General features: G+C 39.0%; 1 protein-coding gene across 1 annotated transcript; it reads left to right on the top strand.

Moving 5' to 3' along the window:
• The first annotated feature begins 1,874 nt into the window (after positions 1-1,874).
• Positions 1,875-19,344, top strand: ube2j1 (ubiquitin conjugating enzyme E2 J1). The gene is made up of 8 exons (XM_023347396.1): positions 1,875-2,224; positions 8,474-8,547; positions 10,962-11,093; positions 11,529-11,613; positions 12,553-12,658; positions 14,285-14,414; positions 15,690-15,809; positions 17,328-19,344. Exons 1-8 carry the CDS (start codon positions 2,194-2,196, stop codon positions 17,613-17,615), a joined length of 966 nt encoding a protein of 321 aa, XP_023203164.1. The 5' UTR covers positions 1,875-2,193; the 3' UTR covers positions 17,616-19,344.
• The last annotated feature ends 1,515 nt before the right edge of the window (positions 19,345-20,859 follow it).

Raw genomic sequence — 20,859 nt, forward strand, 5'->3', positions numbered from 1 at the left:
AAACCTACGCTCTGTATCATGAGGTAGGAAGGGAACAAGTAAGAATAATTCTGCTGAACAAGCAGGACAGTTTGATAAACAAAATAAATCTCCCAAACATTTTACATCAGACATGAATTGTTTTATATTGTCTCACAGAAACCTGGCTGCAGCAGGATGGTGATATTGGTACAAATGAGTCAACTCCTAATTATTCTAATTTTCATGTTTATGCAAATGCTGGGTGAGGAAGAGTAGCAAACGTACTTCATCTTCCAGTCAGCTTAATGAATTAATAGTGACACTTCTTTTCAATACCTCACCTAGCTTTCCTTTGCAAAGTATTAAAACCACATCTGTTTGTTGTTTTGCACTGTCCACCAGGACCTTACACTCAGTTTTTATACCTGTTCTCAGATTTCTCATCTGATTTAGTGTTAGAGTGATGACATTGTTATAGTGGGGTATTTTTCTTGATTCTGAAAGTAATGGCCCAAATGTAACCTTTAACATTCTGTTGGTTTTGCTCCAAATATCATCAGACCTACACACTCATGACATCAAACTCAGGACCTCATGTTGACATGTGGCATCAAGTCTGGACAAATAACCATACTTCCCATAACTCTCTACATCCTATTAAACATCTGCAGAAGGAGCTGAAACATTCCGTCTACAGATGGCACCATTCAAACTTGAGGCAAATGGAACAGTTTGTAGATGAGGAGTGGACCAGCATACCTGGCCTGCCCATCAAACAGGTGCTGAAGTCTCATGGGCAGTGTAGTGGAAAATTATTATAAAGTAATATCTGCTAGTTATATTGCTATATGTTTATTCTAAATTCGTGTATATTACCACTGGATAAAGCTATTTGGGTTACATGTATAAGGTTGGGAGTTGTTTTCCTACAGCTGCATGATAACCAGACTGTCTGTCCCTTGTTTTGGATCCCATATCCTTGGTATAAAACTCATGTGTTGTCTCTGCTTGGCAGAGCTTTTCACCCAGAACTGCTTCACTATTGATCCTATCCTCCAAGCTCTCCGTGTTGTGCACAGTTCATGAATAAACCTGATTGAGTGATTTCACCAGACAGTGCTTGGTAATAATTTCTTCCATAACAGCAGTTACAGAAATTGTCTGATTGCAGTGATCACATCGACAAGTTTTGCAACAAAATATAAAGTTGCATATATCATCATTTTTGTTCAGGCCTGTTTCATTAGTTTGCTTTTAGAAATGACCACATTTTAAAAATAATGTTGCATTTTAATTGGTTAATTTTCAGTACATTTTTATTCATCATTGTGTCAGGTTCAAGTTATTTCAGTGACAATTGTGGGATTTCAATCATTGACAGAGGGGTACTAATAGGTTTGTCAACATGTTCAAAACTTTTCTTTTGATAAAGCCTTCTAGTTAAAGCACCTTAGGCTATCCTGAGCTATCTCAGGAATTATGCGGCTGAAGGTTTAGACTGATGGAGAACAAACCGACCACTTCTCCTCGCTCCTTACTCTGCAATATTTTTGCGATTAAATTTGCATTATTTGTTATAACTTCAGTCTTGTGATGGATTAGCGACCTGTCTAGAATAAACTTTTGCCCTTTAACTGCTGAAGGTAGGTTAGGTGAGCTACTCTTATATTCAAGATAGATGAATCAATAAAGTATTAATCAAAGGTTGTGAATATTTTTTGTAAATGTCATTTTTTTTTGTATTTTTAATAAATTTGTAAACACTCAGTTTGCCATATTGTCATAATGGGGTAATCGAGACTGTGGAAAAAGTGAAACACACTCCAGCTCAATAGGTGGCGGTAATGCATCGTTTAGTTGGTTTGGCAGTTGCAAAATAATAGGGAATAAGGATTCACAATCACTTCCTGTTTACGTTCGACAAAATGACGTCACGCTAAAAATGTTAAACGGAGTGTTTCGATATTGAAACATCAGATAACTTAAGAGACAGCATCCTTCTGATTTTGACACGAAACTATATGCAAACGTCCCCTAAGCCGCAGCTTCCGGAGCCCGTACCCCGAGGAAGAACTCCCTCTGTCGGCGCATCTCAGCCAGAAAGCAAGCTAGCCGGGTTCTTCATTCCTGGTAGCCTAGGAAGTAACGTCTTCTGTAAGTTAGTGTTGGAACGAGTTGGCCTCGGACTCTAACGAACTTCCAGATTAAGCAGAATACGTCGCGTCTGCCAGCATGGAAAATAAATATAACCTTAAAAGTCCAGGTAAGCTCTCTGTCAAAGTCGTTCACCTCTTCCTACTACATTTGCCAAAAAGATGACAAAATCAACCAACTTTTACCACTTTACTCTCATAATAGCTATATAACAGCTGTGTATCGTCCACGGTTAACTTTAATGTCAACTGAAACCGACACGTAGAGCTATGTTTGACTTTATATTTGGGGAAATTTCTACAGTTGTTAAGACGGTATGGAAATTGCTTTCATTTCCTTCTGTTTAGCAGTCAGAATAACCCAACACATTATCATTGGTTCAAGCAGATGAAAATGATACACTGAGCGTTACGTTTTCACTCACACATTTTATTTAAATCCGGGTTTTTAGTCCAGCAGTGTTTGTTTGGAGGTTGTGAGCATATGTTTAGATTTTGCTCTGCACGTTGATTAGCAGCTGTTAACCTCTAGTGGTGTCCAGACTTTTTACCACGTGGGCCAAATTCATCATGTGGAAAGTGCTAGAGGGCCACAAAAATATTTTCTTTTTATTAAAAAGCAAAAACAAATGTTGTGAATTTTGGAAGGAAAGGCATCTGTAAATCAATGTAGGTCCAAACATAAGTTTTTCTAAGGCTTGGGTTAATAGAAGAAACGGGTTGCTTTTTTGACAGATTTTTGTTTTCTCATCCATTGTCCAGGTCAAAAACCATTATGATTCTGACAGCTCTCTTCTTTTCCTCAAAGTTTTGCTATATTTAGGCAAGTTTAACGAATTATTTCACTAGATGTTGCTGAAGATTTGTGGTCCCATTTACTATGGGACCACAAAGCAAGAGACATGGCAATTCAAAGATAAATACTTTGTGTTATTCCTAAAGTTTTCTATTAAAAATGTCCATATATAATGTTTTACAATTCTAGAGCTGTGGTCAGGAACTACAAATGACCCTCAGGCCACATTTTTGACTCCCATGATCAAATGGGTTGACCCATCATTTCACATTAAAGGCTCTGTCCGTTGTCTTTTTTTCTGCCACCTATATAGAGAAGTTGTGGTTAGATTAGACATTAAAATATTTTATAGTGAGCCCAGGTTGTGTAGGAGAGCAATAGCTGAAAGGTTGTTGGGTGGCTAACATGACATTTTGATTGAACTTTAAAGTCACCTGAATTCCTTTCGGTTCCACTGAGATTGTGATTATTTAAGTCTACTTTTTAAAATTTTCATAGAGTTGGTGGTAAGAATGTATGATTTTTTGTAATTTTAATTTGTGAAATAAATCAGTATTTCTTGCAGAACAAGAAACTAGGCTGTTGGTAGAACTGAAGAGTTGTAGATAAATGATTAGTTCAGTTTATTAACTTGTGACCTGTGGTGTGGATTTAGTACTGCAGCTGGGATGACAAAGTAACAATTTGTAGCTAATAATGTTTTACAGTCATTTGTACATAAAATTGACCTGCATCTCTCATATTTTTGTGTTTCAAATTTCTTTAGTCAAAAGCTGAGTTGTTCATCTCAGTATTCTCAATATTTTCCCTCTCAGATGAACATTCTGTGTCAGTTTAGAACATTAACTTCACCTGCTGCTGTTGCCAGACATTGTCAGTTGTTTCAGAATGGAACTGAAATTGAGAGTGAAACGCTGAACGTTCTGAACCACTGAGTTTTTGCTGCACATCAGCCAGAACACTGCAGCATCTGCATGTTACCAGCTCAGATTCACAATAGACCTGGGAAGCCTATTATCATAAGAAGACAAAATAAACTTGGACAAAGCCAATATGTAAAGGTGAGGTGTTATGTAAAATGTACTTTTTTGAGCTTTGCATCATGTTATGTTACTCCCTCATCAGAAACATACAATCTAAAAAGTTTATTTGGGTTGTAGTTCATGTTGTGGACTTATTTATTAATCTCACTTAATTCTTTTGGTTTAATGATGACAACTTACCTGTTTGTGTTGGATTAACTTAAAAGTTACATATTTTTAACTTGGAGGAACTTTTTACTTTGACTTTACTTGAAACGATTAACTTCAATGCGGCGTTTGTATCCTACGTCTGACGTCATCACTCAGGCTTCACCAGGGACAGATCCTGTACCGACCAGGTGCTGTGGTGGAGCAGGGGTAGAGCACAACTCACAGCAGACCTTAGTCCTCGATGCGGACGTCACAGGTTCGATTCCTGGCCTGATGACCTTTGCCGCATGTCTTCCCCCTATTTCCTGTCTAACTAACTGCTCTCAAATAAAAGCCACCTGAGCCAAAAAAAGATCCTTTATTAGTTCACTTCTTTATTTTATTAGTTCACTTCTTTATTTGAAGTAAACTAATGCATAAACCAACTTAATGCATTAAGTTGGTTAAACTTAATTGAATAACTTGTTACCAGTTGCAGGAATTCAATTAAGTTGGTTCAACTGTTTTCCTTTTTTCAGTGTACCTGGAGTGTTGCTTCCACTCTTTAATTTATTGTATTGTTTATTTATTTCATGCATGCTTGAGAAATCCTTTAATCTCCCATGGCAACCATTCAGGGTGCCTAAATGCTTGCTCTCACAAAGAATCACATATTTCCATGTAGCTCCTCCTTGGAGCTGCAGTCTTCTGCCTCACAGAGCAGAGAAACTATTTAAACCTGCTTATGTTCCATCTACATTTAAAAGCTTTAGTTGGTTATTTATCAGTTTTATCCTGTGTTAAGAGGAAGGTCCAAAGGTCCACCTGTCTCTCTGGAGTTGTAGCGATTTGTATTCAGAGGAAAATTCCTAATCGGCCGATTCCCATGTGTTTGTATTTGGAATAATTTGTATTTAGATGCGATTATATTTTGGAGTATCACTTAAATGGATAGACCTTGCAGTAAAATAGTTTTAATTCTTCCAGAAATAATTTTGAAAATAATTTTTAAAAATAGAAATGTAGTATGACATATGGCGTCAGACAGTGGCAAAAAAAGAAATTATAAAAATGTACCTGAAATGACTAAGCACCCAGCTGATGGGGTATTCTACATATAGGATTGTTTAAGATCAGATCAGATAAACTTTATTATCCCCCAAGAGGAAATTTTCTTTGTGAACAGCAAAGTTTGGATTTTCATAAAAAATCAAGTCATGTTTTCTCTGTATTACTCATTAATTTATAAATGTCACAGTTTCAAACTAAATATTAAGTTGGCTCCTAATATTTATCTTGGTAGCTAAATATTTAGTTGGCAAATAAATACATAATAAATACAAATAAATAAAGAAAAAAACAATAATAAAAATACACCACAACATTCATACAGCACACGGAGCAGTTTTATACCACCACAGTTTGGGATTATCTCAAATTATTAATGAGACCAAAAAAATCATTGATTCTGTTTGTTGTCATGCCCACCAGTTTTTACTGTAATCAGGCATATTTCATCTCTTCTCTGCTGTGTAGTGGTGACAGCAGAGGAATGCAAGCAATTAGGAAAGATTACACTTTTGAGGAGTTTGGCTCCCTCCCTCCCTCAGGCCCTCCACGTCTCTGGTTTTGGTCTGTTGTTATGCAACAGAATCTCCTATTTCCCCTCTGGACCTTCTGTGACTCATTCCCAGTGGCAGACACTCAAAATGTGTGTTACATAAAATGATTTGACATGCAGGGATTATCAACCCATCGCCTTGGGCCAGTGGCCTGACCTCCCCGACTCAGCTGAGATCATAGGCACATTTGTGGGAAAGGCCTTTCTTTGTCCACTCAGCTTACCATTAAATGAAGGATTGGGTGGGATATGAGACTAAGCAGGAGAAGCCACGTGCTCTAACTCACAGAAGACTGAGGTATTGGTTATTCAAAAAAAAATAATCGTTGACTATTTTCTGCTTCTTGATCTTTTCTTTTTGGTGTATATAGGAAGTAAGATGGGATTTAGATTTAAAAAGATCATTCAATGCAAGTATTTCAAATAAGAAACATTTGAATGATAAAATGTAACTTCTTTAAAAAGCTACAAAAACACCCAAATGAACCCATTTTATTTTCCCTTTAACAGCAGTTCAGCTATTCTCCATGTGAAATGATAAATAATAAAAGATACTTCATATCGCCTTCTCCCAACATTTCCAGTTCTTCTCATTTTATTATAATTGCAGTGAAAAATGCTCCTTTCACTTTCTGTCTTTGATTAATATTTATGTGTGAGACTTGCGCTGGCATTGGGCGCTGCAGCCAGAGGAGGTACAGACCAGACATCCGTCCATCAGTGGAAATGTGAGATATCAGAACCAGCTGGCCATCCTGAACCTGCACCACCACCATGGCTAAGCTACTGGTTGGTTACTGACAAACTTGAGTTAACTGGAGGTTCACTTGTATTTTAAGGTCCCAACTGGAACAATCTGCTTTGTTGTTTGTCATGATGGGACAGTCAAAAGAAATCAGCCAAAATATCAGGAAGAGAATTGTGGAGCTGCACAAGTCTGGTTTATCCTCGGAAACGCGTTCATCTATTCAAGCACTTATATGCAAGCATAGACATGGAAATGTCCACCCATCATCCCACTCAGCAAGACGGGTTCTGTGAACAAGTTTTGATCTGAAATGTGCAAATCGATCCCAGAACTAAAACCAGAGACCTTATGAAGATGATGCAGAACCTGCTAAGATTTAGTCTTTATCCACATTTTAGTTTTGTTGTTGTTTGTAATTGAAATCATAAGTAATCCTGAAGCTCTTCAGTCTCTGAATATAGAGAACACTGAGGAGGGCGGAGCAGTGCAGACTCCTCATCCTGCAGTACAGGATAAGTGTGGTGAATTCAGAGTGGCTGGCCTTCGGCAAAATCAGATGACCACATTCTGTAAAAATGTTGTGCTAAGAGGCGATCTCTGCTCCACTGCTTTTCTTCTCCCCTACAGCTTCCAGCTCCTCTCACTTCTTCTTACCATCATCACTTTTTTATTGCCCCCCATCCACTTTTCTAGCTCTCCCTTATCCTCATCTGTTTCTTCAGTTTTACAGATTTTAGAATTAATTTTGACATCCCAGCAGTCTCTTGATGATTGGATCCCAAATAAAATCTGACTGCCTGAGCAGCCTTTAAATTAGACTTTACCTTTTCCTAATTCCATGCTAACTTTCACTCCCATCTTGTGTTCTCCCACTCTGGCCTGGTCACTCATGACGTTTGCCATTTCTGACTATATATTGACCCAGCTGCCTGGCAGACTGACTTCCCTCTGAACTTGATGTATACTTTATGAATTTTCCACATGAGCTGGAAAAATGACATTGGCACGTGTTGTTACTCCTGTCCTTGTTCTAAGAACCATGTGATTTATTTCTCCAGGCACTTTTCTAAAGAGCTCTTTCACTTCTCTGCTTAAACATGATGAGCTGTTGCCTTACAGCCAGCAGTGCAGTAGGAGCTGACTTTATGTCCTTCACCGAGGCAGGAAGTGACCCCACCCTTTCAGATAGCTATAATCCTCAATGTCCTCACAAGGACTTGTGTAACCTTCCTAGGATGCTGATGTTTTCTGTAGCTAGACTGAAGCAGCAGATGTGTGTGTTTCAGGCCAAGTGCTGATCATTAGCTGATACCTTGAACTCAGAGCTGGGATGCTATGGAAATTCAATTTGCAAATCTTTATGGTTATCAACTGACATTTAAAGTTAAAGCTTTGTTTGTCTTACTTATATGAGGGATTTAGCTTTGAGTGTGTACTTTGCCTTAATGATACTGCAGTAAAAGTATACTTACACGGATTTCATGCATACCAAAAGGTAATATTACTCAATTCAGTCTTTGCGTATATAAACAGCAAAATTTAACAGACCTCAAGTGTCTTTTGATGAAAAGTCACAGGATAGACATGGTCCTGCTTACTGTTAAAAAAATAAAAATATGTTGTATTATAAGAAAAATACTGAATACCTTATATTTTTCATTCTAGGACACCTTTAATTTTTCTGTGTAAAATAATGAAATGTCTCCATGTGTAACCATCTGGTCCAGATTCATATCATTCTATGAGTGATATGACAGTCCATCCACGTCCCAGACGTTTCCCACATTTTCTCAGTATAAATGCTGATAAGAGCTTAAAGCTGGTAATTTGTGCAGAAGGTAATTTTTCATTGGAATATACTTGGGTGTTGGCTTTTCTGATTCTCAGCTCAAATAACTACAACAGTTTGAAGAAGTGCTGGTTTCCTTCTGGAAGTGCAGGAGATCAGGAGTAGCTGAGAAGAATGGGAGCCGATAACATCTGCTTGGTCACTAACTCTTCCTTTCACTGTCCCTGTCGTAGCGGTGAAGCGGCTAATGAAGGAAGCTGCAGAACTGAGGGATCCGACGGAGCACTACCACGCCCAGCCACTGGACGTACGTTGAAAACAATCTCACCCAGATGGTCAGCAGACCACGTCACATCTTTTAAAACTCTGCAGGTTGACAGGGTGGATCTTTACTGAGCTCAGTGTACCTGTAGAAGCAAGTCAGCATTAGGCATTAGATTAGTGGGAGCCATGGAATAATGAAATGAGTGTAAATTGGTGTAAGTTCAAGACAAGAATTGTAAAGTAATAATGTAAAAGGAGGAGAAGAGATCAAGTCAGTATTTCTTGTTCGAGACATAGTGAACCTTTTATAACTGATTGCCTCAAAACTGGTGAGTCAACAGTTGTAAGTAATAAACTAATTAATCATAGTTAGATATTAAAACTAGCATCAATCTAATTAAGTGATGATTCTCTTAACAGTCCTAAATCTATCACCATTTAATCTAGAGTACAATTCTGAAGGGTAAATTCTCCTTTATATGGCTTATTGACCTCTTATTATTAAACTGTTATGTTTGACCATTTCAATAAAGACAGAAGACATGATCAAAGAAACAGGAATTGAAACTACTAAAAGGGACATCCTAAAGGAATTTAGAACAAATGTTGACCATATCATCATCTGATCAAAGATTCAGTCAAATTCTCACCACTTCAACATCAGGCTTTTACCTCAGGAGATGTTTTTTCTCGTCGTTACTTACGGTTGTGGTCAAAAGTTTACATACACTTGTAAAAAACATAATGTCATGGCTGTCTTGAGTTTCCAATAAGTTCTACAACTCTTATTTTTCTGTGATAGAGTGATCGGAACACATACCTGTTTGTCACAAAGTTTGGTTCTTTCATAAATTTATTATGGGTCTGCTGAAAATGTCACCAAATCTGCTGGGTCAAAAATATACATACAGCAACATTAGTATTTGGTTGCATGTCCCTTGGCCATTTTCACGGCAACTAGGCGCTTTTGGTAGCCATCCACAAGCTCCTGGCAAGCTTCAGGTCGAATGTTTGACCCCTCTTCTTGACAGAATTGGTGCAGTTCAGCTAAATGTGATGGTTTTCTTGCATGAACCTGTTTCTGTAGCACTGTCCACATGTTCTCAGTGGGGTTTAAGTCAGAACTTTGGGAAGGCCATTCTAAAACCTTAATTCTAGCCTGGTTTAGCCATTCCTTTACCACTTTTGATGTGTGTTTTGGGTCATTGTCCTGTTGGAACACCCAACTGCGCCCAAGACCCAACCTTCGGGCTGATGGTTTTAAGTTTTCCTGCAGAATTTGGAGGTAATCCTCCTTCTTTATTATCCCATTTACTTTCTGCAAAGAACCAGTTCCACTGGCAGCAAAACAGCCCCAGAGCATAATACTACCACCACCATGCTTGACAGTAGGCATGGTGTTCCTGGGATTAAAGGCCTCACCTTTTCTCCTCCAAACATATTGCTGGGTGTTGTGGCCAAACAGCTCAATTTTTGTTTCGTCTGACCACAGAACTTTCCTCCAGAAGGTTTTATCTTTGTCCATGTGATCAGCAGCAAACTTCAGCCGAGTCTTAAGGTGCCTTTTCTGTAGCAAGGGCTTCTTTCTTGCACGGCAGCCTCTCAGTCCATGGCGATGTAAAACACGCTTGACTGTGGAGACTGACACCTGTGTTCCATCAGCTTCCAAATCCTTGCAGACCTGCTTTTTGGTGATTCTTGGTTGACTCTTGACCATCCTGACCAATCTCCTCTCGGCAGCATGTGATAGCTTGCGTTTTCTTCCTGATCGTGGCAGTGACACAACTGTTCCATGCACTTTATACTTGCGAATAATTGTCTGCACAGTTGCTCTTGGGACCTGTAGCTGCTTTGAAATGGCTCCAAGTGACTTCCCTGACTTGTTCAAGTCAATAATTCGCTTTTTCAGATCCACATTGAGTTCCTTTGACTTTCCCATTGTAGCTTTTGTGGCTCAGTCTAATCACCGGGTCAAATGAGCCCTATTCAAATGGGCTCATGAGAAGTCAACAGCTGTAGTCAATCAGAATCACTTACAAGAAGTGAAGAGGCCATGACATGAAGCTAATTTGATTGACACAACTCTCTACATCACCAAAATTGACAATTTATGTTGCTGTATGTATATTTTTGACCCAGCAGATTTGGTGACATTTTCAGCAGACCCATAATAAATTAATGAAAGAACCAAACTTTATGACTGTTTTTTGTGACAAACAGGTATGTGTTCCGATAACTCTATCACAGAAAAATAAGAGTTGTAGAACTTATTGGAAACTCAAGACAGCCATGACATTATGTTTTTTACAAGTGTATGTAAACTTTTGACCACAACTGTATCAATACAACAGACCGATGTTACGTTGCTGCCAGCTGTCACCTCCAGTCAGTGCATGTTCCTGTACGTGTTCACACATTCTAATCTGCACTAATTGTGACATTTCTTTGTGGCTCCAGGACAACCTCTTTGAATGGCACTTTTCTGTACGCGGGCCTCCAGATTCTGATTTTGATGGTGGAGTGTACCATGGCAGGATTGTGCTGCCTCCGGAATACCCCATGAAGCCTCCCAGCATCATCCTGCTGACAGTAAGATGGAGGGAAAGTTCATGTTTTAGTCCCTTCTCCTGAAGCAGAACAGGAACACATCAGATTAGACTCTAATCTTAGCCTTAGTGGCATTTTATTGAACCAGGGGCCGTGGAAGGTGTCATGTTCAAAATCAAGTCCTGATTGTTTATTCACTGCACTGTTTTTGAGAGAATGAGATTGATTTACATTAACACACCTGCTATAATAACCATGGAAATAAGATTATTCCAAAGTATTTTGAATGTCCATTTCTTATGCAGTTTTTCTCTCTGTGCATATTTTATGTATTTTATTCTTATTGTATGTCAGAAAATGTTTAAATTAGTATGTTTTGTTCTCAGGTTTTCTAACCTCAGCCTGTCTGTAAAAACTTTGGATCATTTGTTGTCTGTGTCAAATCCAGTCAATTGTCTTTTTTTCTCTCTCTTACAGCCAACTGGGAGATTTGAAGTGGGGAAGAAGATTTGTCTGAGCATCTCAGGGCATCACCCAGAGACTTGGCAGCCTTCTTGGAGCAGTAAGTATTAAAAAATGACTACTGTTCCAATCCACTGTTTTCTCTTTCCATACCGATACAGATACCTGAAGTTTCAATATCAGGAGTGATACAGATATTAATATTGAATCGGTACATCTCTAGATTATTTTCCACATTCTCAGTAAAACATGTTCCAGTTTCTGTTTCTTATTTCTTGTGCCCCAACAACTGCAAGCTTGAATTTGACATGAATCTTGAAATCCCATTGTTCACAGATATTTTCAGCAAAAGTACTATTTTAAAAATCTACTAATAATCACCAGGCTTGAAGAAGACCATCACCTTAAAGATTGAGATATGTCCTTGACATTTGGCATAAATCATCCTTACAACATACTTCAATTAAAAACCAAACAATAAATAATAATAGTTAGTAAAGAAAAAAGGCTCAACAACCTGATTAAGAAGGCTGGTTATGTTCTGGAGAATACTCTAGAACAGGGGTGTCAAACTCCAGTCCTCAAGGGCCAGTGTCCTGCAACTTTTAGATGTGCCTCTGCTGCACCACACCTGAATAGAATAATTAGGTCATTAGCAAGACTCTGGAGAACTGATCTACACAAAGAGGAGGTAATTAAGCAATTTTGTACCTGTGGCACATCTAAGAACTGCAGGACAGCGGCCCTCGAGGACTGGAGTTTGACACCTGTGCTCTAGAACATCTGAAGATAATGGTACAAAGAAGGATTCTTCATAAAATCAAGGAAATGTGAATCTGTAAAATATGTCTGACTACAGGTCCATTCTGGATGTTCACATAGACAAAGTTTCAGATCTGCTGTATCAGAAGGTTGTTAAACATGTGTAAACAGTGATACAGTGTAAACTTACCTATTTTATTACATTGTTAAATTGGCTTCACTTATGATTCTTCGTTTCTTTTTCCATATTTTTATTTGTTCTGTTTTTGTCTTGCAGTCCGAACTGCTCTAATAGCTATAATTGGATTCATGCCAACTAAAGGTGAAGGTGCAATAGGATCTCTGGATTACACCCCAGAAGAGAGAAAGGCCCTCGCTAAAAAGTAAGATCTCCTTTCTTAGAATCGTTTCACTCATTTTGTGTGTTGTATTGCACCTTGTGTTTGCTGTGCTATGGGTTGGGAGTGATAGTTGAGCGTTAAAGATCTTTCTACTGCTATTTTTCTCACCACAACTCAAACATTAGATGCAGCTCCGGTGCGCTTTCAGTGTTGATTCAGGTTTTGACTTGGAGGTGATCCACAAATCCACGTTATACAGATGTTCATGCTGTGAACATAAAGGAACTGTTGCAAGTTATCCTCAGAGAAAATCATTAAATGAGAATGAGGGCCTGAGTTGGGGTGAATTGACCCAGTGTCCCATGAGCTAGAAAGCTGTTCTGATCTCTGAGCTGCCCTGGACGGCAGCAACATAAGCATTCACTTTATTCAGTTTTTTTTTTTTTTTAGGAAGTAAACCCATTGACATTATGAATCTATTTTCCAGGGATGCCCTGGTTAAAATTAAAGCAGAGCACTATAAAAGATGCTAACATGCCATTACTTTTGTAAAAGGAATCTGCAGCAGAACCTGGCTCTGTGGGAACAGCCATCTGCTTTACTGACAGGAACAGTGATAAAGGACTATTTTCACTGTTAAAGAAAAGTCAAGAGTTTACTGCACCAGTAGCTCCTTTAGTTTCTTTATTTAGGAGAGAAGTGCTGTGTTTAAAATAACAAGATTTTATAAACTGTTTATATGTGAAAAATGCGCTTTTTTATATGTACAGTATTACTATAATAAAACAGCCCTGTTTATGTACCATCAGCTGTTTTTACAACTTATCATCTTTCCTGTAAAGCGTGTGCTTGACAAGCAAACATGGTGTGGTCAGGTCACTTCTTTTTGCAAGTCCACATAGTCATTATCACCAATACATCTGGTGTCATAATGGTACATGAACTGGAATGTACTGCACAGGCTTCATTCTGCACTACATTTGAGGTGGACAGGCAGCAAGTCGCTCTTCTATTAGATGAGATGAGGGTTGGGACCAGCCTGTGGGTTTATTGGCACTTTAAAACAAAGTTTCAGAAAGACAACAGAAGAGAAGCTACCTAGCTTTTCAGCTTCTTAAAGGGAAAACAAGAATATTTGGTTTTTCAACATAAAAAAGCAAATATGTTTTGGTTTTTCACAACTTTTCTTTTCTTTTGTGAAGAGAACAGAAGAGAGCTTCTACAGAAATGTGAATATGTTTAAAAACCAAATATTATTGTTTTCCCTTTAAGAAGCTGAAAAGCTAGATAGCTTCTCTTCTGTTGTGATAAAGCTGTTTGCAGTTTATTTGCAAATGTCAGCAGCTAGCTGCGGACTTATATAAGTCATTGTGTGAAAGGCTTTGAAACATTCAGAAATAGATTAGCAACCTGCCAGTAGGCAGCAGATTTGATTTCAATGTATGCTTTGTGTTTAAATAATAGAATAAAAAAAACCACAGGTGCCTAAAAACAACGTTTTTAACATCCTTAGTGTTTATAAGTTAATTTATCCATACGTCATGATGCAAAGATGCCTTATTAATGGTTTGATGCTATCACAGGTGACTTTTTCATTGTATAAAAATGTGAGCTGCAAAACTAAAGATGTCCTTGAGACATGATAAGCTGTTCCTTGTTGGTTCCCAGGTCCCAGGACTTCTGCTGTGAAGCTTGTGGCTGTTCGATGCGATCTGCCCTCCTGCCTCTGACCTCCAACAGCAACCCCAGTGCTGAGGATCGCCAGGCCAAAGAACTAGCACAGCAAATCAAATTCAAGGTACAAACTCCATTTGTGGCGGGAAGAATTCTTCTTTGATGTCATCCAGTATAAATGATTGACATCAATTATACTGTATATATACGTATATATATAAAAGGTGGAAATTATTTGATTAATGTGACCCTTGATTTAAACTTTCAATAAACTGCCAAATGATCAGAAATGTATTAGTCATTACTGTTCAGAGAGCTACTTCTAGAAATGAACTTCTGTGAACAGAATTGCTTGTTGAAAGAGTTACGTCACACTAAACAGAACCTGGTGCAGTTAAAGTTATACAAGCTAACCTTGTGATGAACCTGTGAAAAGCTGAAATCTCTGAATACTTTATACCCTCTAAAAAACACAGAACAGTTTATTTTATCAAATGCCAAATGCACATTAATTTTAGCTAGCACACTAACTGTGGATAAATGGGCTTGACCTACTGAAGAAGCTAACACTGAGGATCCTTCACATCTCTGCTCTTTGGGCTGCTGCCAATCGGTGCCAAGGAAAGTGAAAGGAGCTCCTGGATTGGCTCCTTTGGAAACATCAGCTATTACCATGTGAAGCAGCATTGTGCCTAGGTATTTTAGTTTCACAAACTGCATTTTAAAAAATATTTTAAATATGCTCTATAAAAAAGCGTCTGTGAAAACTGAACCGGGAACAGGCAGGGATCCACTGTAATTAAAAGATTGCAACTGTAGAGTTGTATGATATTCCTACTCACCATTTATCTATTAGTGTTTAATTAGCTGGCTGTTTCTTAACACATAGCCTGTCTGGAAGGCATCAATCACTACTGGAAGGTTCAGGCTGCAAGTAGTTCTATTCTACCAAGTTTACATTTTCTTGAAGTTTGATTGACATCTGTGAGCCACTAACCAGAGTGTGATGTTATGAACGAATGAAGACACAATTCCAGCCTGGACAGCTCAGTCTGTTACTTACAAAACTGATTAAAGATATGACTATTAATTTAATTCCCATGTCCTATCATTTATCATTACATTAGCACTTAAGCAGTGCTAGTTATCAATACTGCCATGAATGTTGCAGTGGAAAACTTCAGCTACAGATTTTTCCTCTGTTGTTCAATTGGATGACTTCACATATCCTAATAAAGAGAAAGTTCTGGTTGTTGTTGGACATACTTTCAGTAGGTGAGTAAGGATCTAGGCCAACGAAAAGTGTAACTGTGATATCTGTCATGATAAAGATCTACGTCTGAATTATTTGCTCCAGCACACCATGCTGATGACTGTAGTTTCCTGTGTGTCCGTACAGGCAGAGTCCAGCATCATACCACAGGCTTCAACAAGTGGAAGTAAAGCTTCAACTGTCACTAAGGGAGAAACCTCCAGCTCTTCTGAGCAGCAAGCTGAAGAAAGGCCCCAGGCTGAACAGGTAGGTGGCGCCGTGTCATGTGGGACACACTGAGAGCCACACAGCTATGCTCTCTCTGTCAGGTTTTATTTGGATTTCAGAAATCACTGTGAGGCAAACTTATTTTTAATCCTTCCACACTCTTCCAGTGACACTAGAAATACCTTTAATGTCACTTTTCAGGTTGATATTAGTGTTTTCATAAAAGCACCCAAAATAATCAGAAATATATATATTTTTAACTGTTCATCGAGACTGGTTTGGGTAAATTCTGAAAACAGGTTTGGACATCTGTCTGTCTTTCCACCATATTTGCTCAGAGGCTCTGTCTGGACTCTGTCTGACCTTTGTTCTGTATGTTCCCTTTGTCATATAAGTACAGTGTAACACAGACCCCATACAACTCAGGTCATAAAGACGCCTGAGCTGATATTTCTGTGATTAGCAGCAGTCAGAACAGCAGATATTATACCAATATACAGTACATGTTATAAAAAAGAAGAAAAGTTAAATATTTTTTCTTCACTCATTTCACTCAATAGATTCATCTCAGATTAAAATATTTCAAGCCTTTATTTATTGTCATTTTGATTATTCTGGCTTTCAGAAAACTAAAACCCAGAATTTAGGAAAGATGGAAATCAGACAAAGAGGATACAAATTCTTACAGAAGTGGTTTTTCTTCATGCCTTCTTCAGCTGCTGAGCTGTTGCCCATAGTTGGTGGTTTTAGTTCTGCAGTCAGACATCAGCTCTCTGTCAGCGTAAGAGCAGACGAGCTCTCTGGCTTTCAACTTTTATTTCCACAGCTTCTCTTCAACAGATCTGAAAATATCAGCAAGCTGTGTTGCCTAAGAGGATTGATTTTGGTGCCAGATGCTATCCAGGGAACCACTGAGACTGATTCTGAAGGAGCAGAGGAGAGGGTCAACTTAGATTAGTATCCTGTGTTTAAATAAACCAAGCAGAGCTAAAATAGTCCCTGCCATCTGTTTCTGAAGTTGAAGCTAAAACTCTAAAAAGATGGACCACAGCATGTTGCCTGGCCTGCTGGACTAACCTCCAACTTCCTCCACCAGTTACTTCCCATAAACAAGTCCATGTTGTCTGTGCAGTAATTTCCTGTTCTTATTGCAGCCTGCTGTCTGATCCTGCTAGGTTTAATTAAATGAGATCTAATTTATCCTAAACTTTTATGCACTGTTTCACACTCTGTGCTGATGCTCATGTTGGGTTTTTAGTTTTCATTATACTGACCAATGATGCTACTATTGACCACACATTAGTGCTGTGAGAAACCAAAATAGGGTTTGGGCTGCTGGAGTAGTGAGAACACAAACTGTCTCAAGTTCATGTTGGTTTGGTTGATCCAAACATAGAAACCGAGCTCTGAGCTGGAGAACCACACACACACACACACACACACACACACCCTGGTCTAGCACACCCTGAACGCATCTCAGGAGGACCAGGAAAGACAAAAGTATCTGATAACATGTGACTTAAGGTTTAGTCTGAAGGATTCCATGTCCCCCTGCAGGCGGAAGCGTCTCCAGCAGCAGATCCAGAGGAGCTCCAGGCCCCCAATGACAGCGGCCCTGTTCGTCGGCTCAGTCCCAGACAGCGCCGGGCCCAGCAGCTCAGCCGACAGGCCCCCAGGACCGGCAGAGAACCAGTAGCTAGCAGAGCTCTGTTTGGTCCGGCGCCTCGCCGTGACAACCATGCAGCCTCTGCAGTCCTCATCGTGGTTCTCACCCTGGCCTTGGCTGCCCTCATCTTCCGCAGAATCTATTTGGCTAATGAATACAAGTTCAACTATGACCTGTGATGTTTCCCCTTACCGCTGTAGTCCACAGAACTCTGAGCAGAACCGTGGAGGGCAAGCTGAGGCTGTAGCTAACACTGACATTGGGGCTTTTCCACTAACATGCTTCCAGGACTAGAGCAGGCTGGTGCTAGAGCTGTTTCTAATCTGATTCTATTATAAAGGTAAAAACTCCTGGTTTTATTCACGGCTGTAGAGCAGACCCAGTCTCATCATGATGTCTTCCAGGATGTTTCCTCCTTTCTCTGGTGTATCCTGTGTTTCAGCAGAGGAACACCTTACCCAGACTGAGTACAGTTTGTCTCATTACCTCTGCACGCATGTTTTAATGTCATATATTTGATTTAGAAGTGCTACTTTACACAACTCGTGATGTTTAGATGAGGCCCAGCGCACAGTTCACTGTGAAAATCCCCTGAATCTAAACTGTCAGCAGACGATGGTAAAACAACTGCATCAGAGTAGCAACTGCGCCTAGCATGACAGCTGGTTAACTCCTCTTCCTCATGCCTCGACTTCATGTTCCTATTAAAGCTTAGCAGTTTTCATACGTCAGCTTAACACAAACACTACAGTAAATCCAAAACTTGAAACCTTTTCAAGTTTTGTGCTTAAAACCTTTTCATAATAACAATAATACGTTTTATTTCTAGGTGTCTTTCTTCACTTCAGGACGCTGAGTTTTAGTTGGTTGTTGGTCTCTGTGAACCTGCCTCAAGCCTCTGATGGAGGAGGGTCTTTTCCATGAAGTTTGTGTGTCTGTAGCATCACTTCCTGCTTCCTCATTTAGCCTCAGAACATTAAGCAGAAAAAATACTGGGTTTGAAGCTAGCACTAGCTCTTATTTAGTACTGGAACCAGTTTGCTGGAAAAGCCCTTCGTGCTCTGCTGCCTCAGCAGCCTGCTCCTCTCAGGAGGCCGTATCATTCCTGCTGCTGCAGTCAACAACACCTCCAGGGTGTCTTTTAATCAGTGTGACTTTTACTCTCTGCGGCATTGTGGCCTGCGGCATTAAGAACTGGAAGCTTTTTTCATTTATAGAACTCATGCCGTGGCCAACATGTCTCTCTCTCCTCATGTAATTGTTGAATGTCCAACGGCTGTACTTATTCTGTCAATTAAAACTGTAACTGATAAGTTAGCAACATGGGCCAATGTGAGCTCTTTCTCTCATCAGACTGATGTGTGTTTGAAATTCCTGCCACACAAAAATCTGATTCCAAGATGTTGGGGCAAGAGTTTGGAAAAGTCTTAGTTTTAAAGCAAGATATAAACTATCACACACTTCTCATGTTTTCCTTTATCTTGTAAAAGATGGGAGTCAGCAAATATCAAGAGGGTTATGTAAGCTGCCATTTATCATAGACGCAAGGAGTTCTTAGTGTGTGTGTGAGGGTGTGTGTGTGGGGGTGGATGGTGTGCTTTAAAATAAAAAGCATCAGATTTTTAATTCAGTGACTTTATGCTAAATTGAAGGTTTCTGTTAGATGATAGGTTCACTCTAAGCAGATTTTAGTGTTCTCTCATGTATACATGCAGCGTGCTGCACTGTGATTTTCAGGTTTTATGGTAGGACTGCTAGAACTTGTAAGAACCTCAGACTCATAATTGATTTGCCAAAGAATCACCATCAACAAAATTTTCAATATGTGAATGTTCACAAATGATTTTATGAGTTTATGTTTGCAAATAAAGATGTAACCCAGTGAAATAAATCTGATGAGGAAAACAACTTTTTTCTGATTTATAAAGTATTTGCTGAAGAAAACGTGAAGCTCTCAACACCTCAGTAGGATCAGTCGTGCTTATATGGCAGCAAAATTTTGCTTCATTATTTGAATATAGCGACATTTAATACCTAAATGATTAATAGCTGTTGAGTATAGTTTAATAAACAAAGAATGCACGTCTTTGAAGTAGGTAAGAACTGGACTGAACACGAGTGAAGGCAGTCAAGTCACAATTCTTGGAAGCAAATTGTGCTTCCAAGGCTGCACAGGCTGCACAGTACTGTGCAGCCTAGAACTGTGGTGTCATTTGTGAACATTCTTTTTAAAGCTCCACATCTTATTATTACATTTCTAGACATCAAGCAGCCACTGTTTTCAGACCAAGTGGCTAAGCAGCAAAACCGTCTTTCCAACAGATGTATGTCTCTCAGCCTTTCAGGAGACTCTTGTGTTTGTGTGACGTGATAAATGACCTGTACTTGTACAGCACCAAGAGCTTCACACTACATTCAGTCATTCACCCATTCACACTCACAAATGATAGTGATTCCCACAGCTGCTTCACAAGCCACATCAGTCTCAGGAGTTGATGAATGCTAGAACCAAAACCTTGATTTAAGATTTTTTTAAGGCCAGAGGATGCTGCCTGATCAACGTCCTGATCAAGCAGGATGCTGACGCTCCTCCCTGCAGGATAAAGAGTTCACATCTTTCCACGTCTAACTCTGGATAAAACTTCACAGTTTTTAATGAAGGATCTTTTCTTCTGCTTTCATTGTGTTTGACTTTTGAGCTGCTGCTACTATTAGAACAGCTGGAGAACCAAGACAGAAAAAGGATTCGTTTACTGTTTAATTATAAATGTCTTCATGGGATAATAAATGGAGTCCATACACCATTTATTATTGCTTCATTTATCAGTGTGGTGGCACAATGTGAGTGTAATCTCTGCTATGATCTCTTTTTCTTTGTAGTGGCGATAAATTCATGAGCCAGTTGAAGTGCCAAATTAAATGAAGTTATTAACAGTTTAATGTATTACTTTTGGAAATGCCTTTCTTCGTACCAGCATTCTGATTTCACAGAACTTGGGTGATTTTTTTCCCTGTCACAATGCAGCCTGGTTGGTTTGTGCTGCTGGTCACACTGGGATGTTTGAGCTTTTCTTCCAAACTCGATCTGCTGCTTAAAACAGAATCACCTGAACACAACAAGCTCACCAAATAATTATGTGGGGAAAGTTAAACAGACCATGCAGTCACCAGTGATGCTTCCACATCAGTTCAACACACAAATAAATAACTGAAAAAGCTTTGGCAAAATGAATATTTACAGTAAAGCTGATGATTTAACATAATTGAGGTTTTATGCTTTTTGTTTCCCCATAGTCTTTAAGACTAAATTAAGTCTATTAATATAGTCTTTATAGTTTTTTTTTTTTTTTTTTTTTTACAGTTTACACTCTCCTCTCACTGTCTTCAGTCTACTTGTCAAACATAAATTGTGATTTGCTTTGT

The sequence above is a fragment of the Xiphophorus maculatus genome, chromosome 15 (assembly GCF_002775205.1).
Source record: "Xiphophorus maculatus strain JP 163 A chromosome 15, X_maculatus-5.0-male, whole genome shotgun sequence".
NCBI classification, from domain to species: Eukaryota; Metazoa; Chordata; class Actinopteri; order Cyprinodontiformes; family Poeciliidae; genus Xiphophorus; species Xiphophorus maculatus.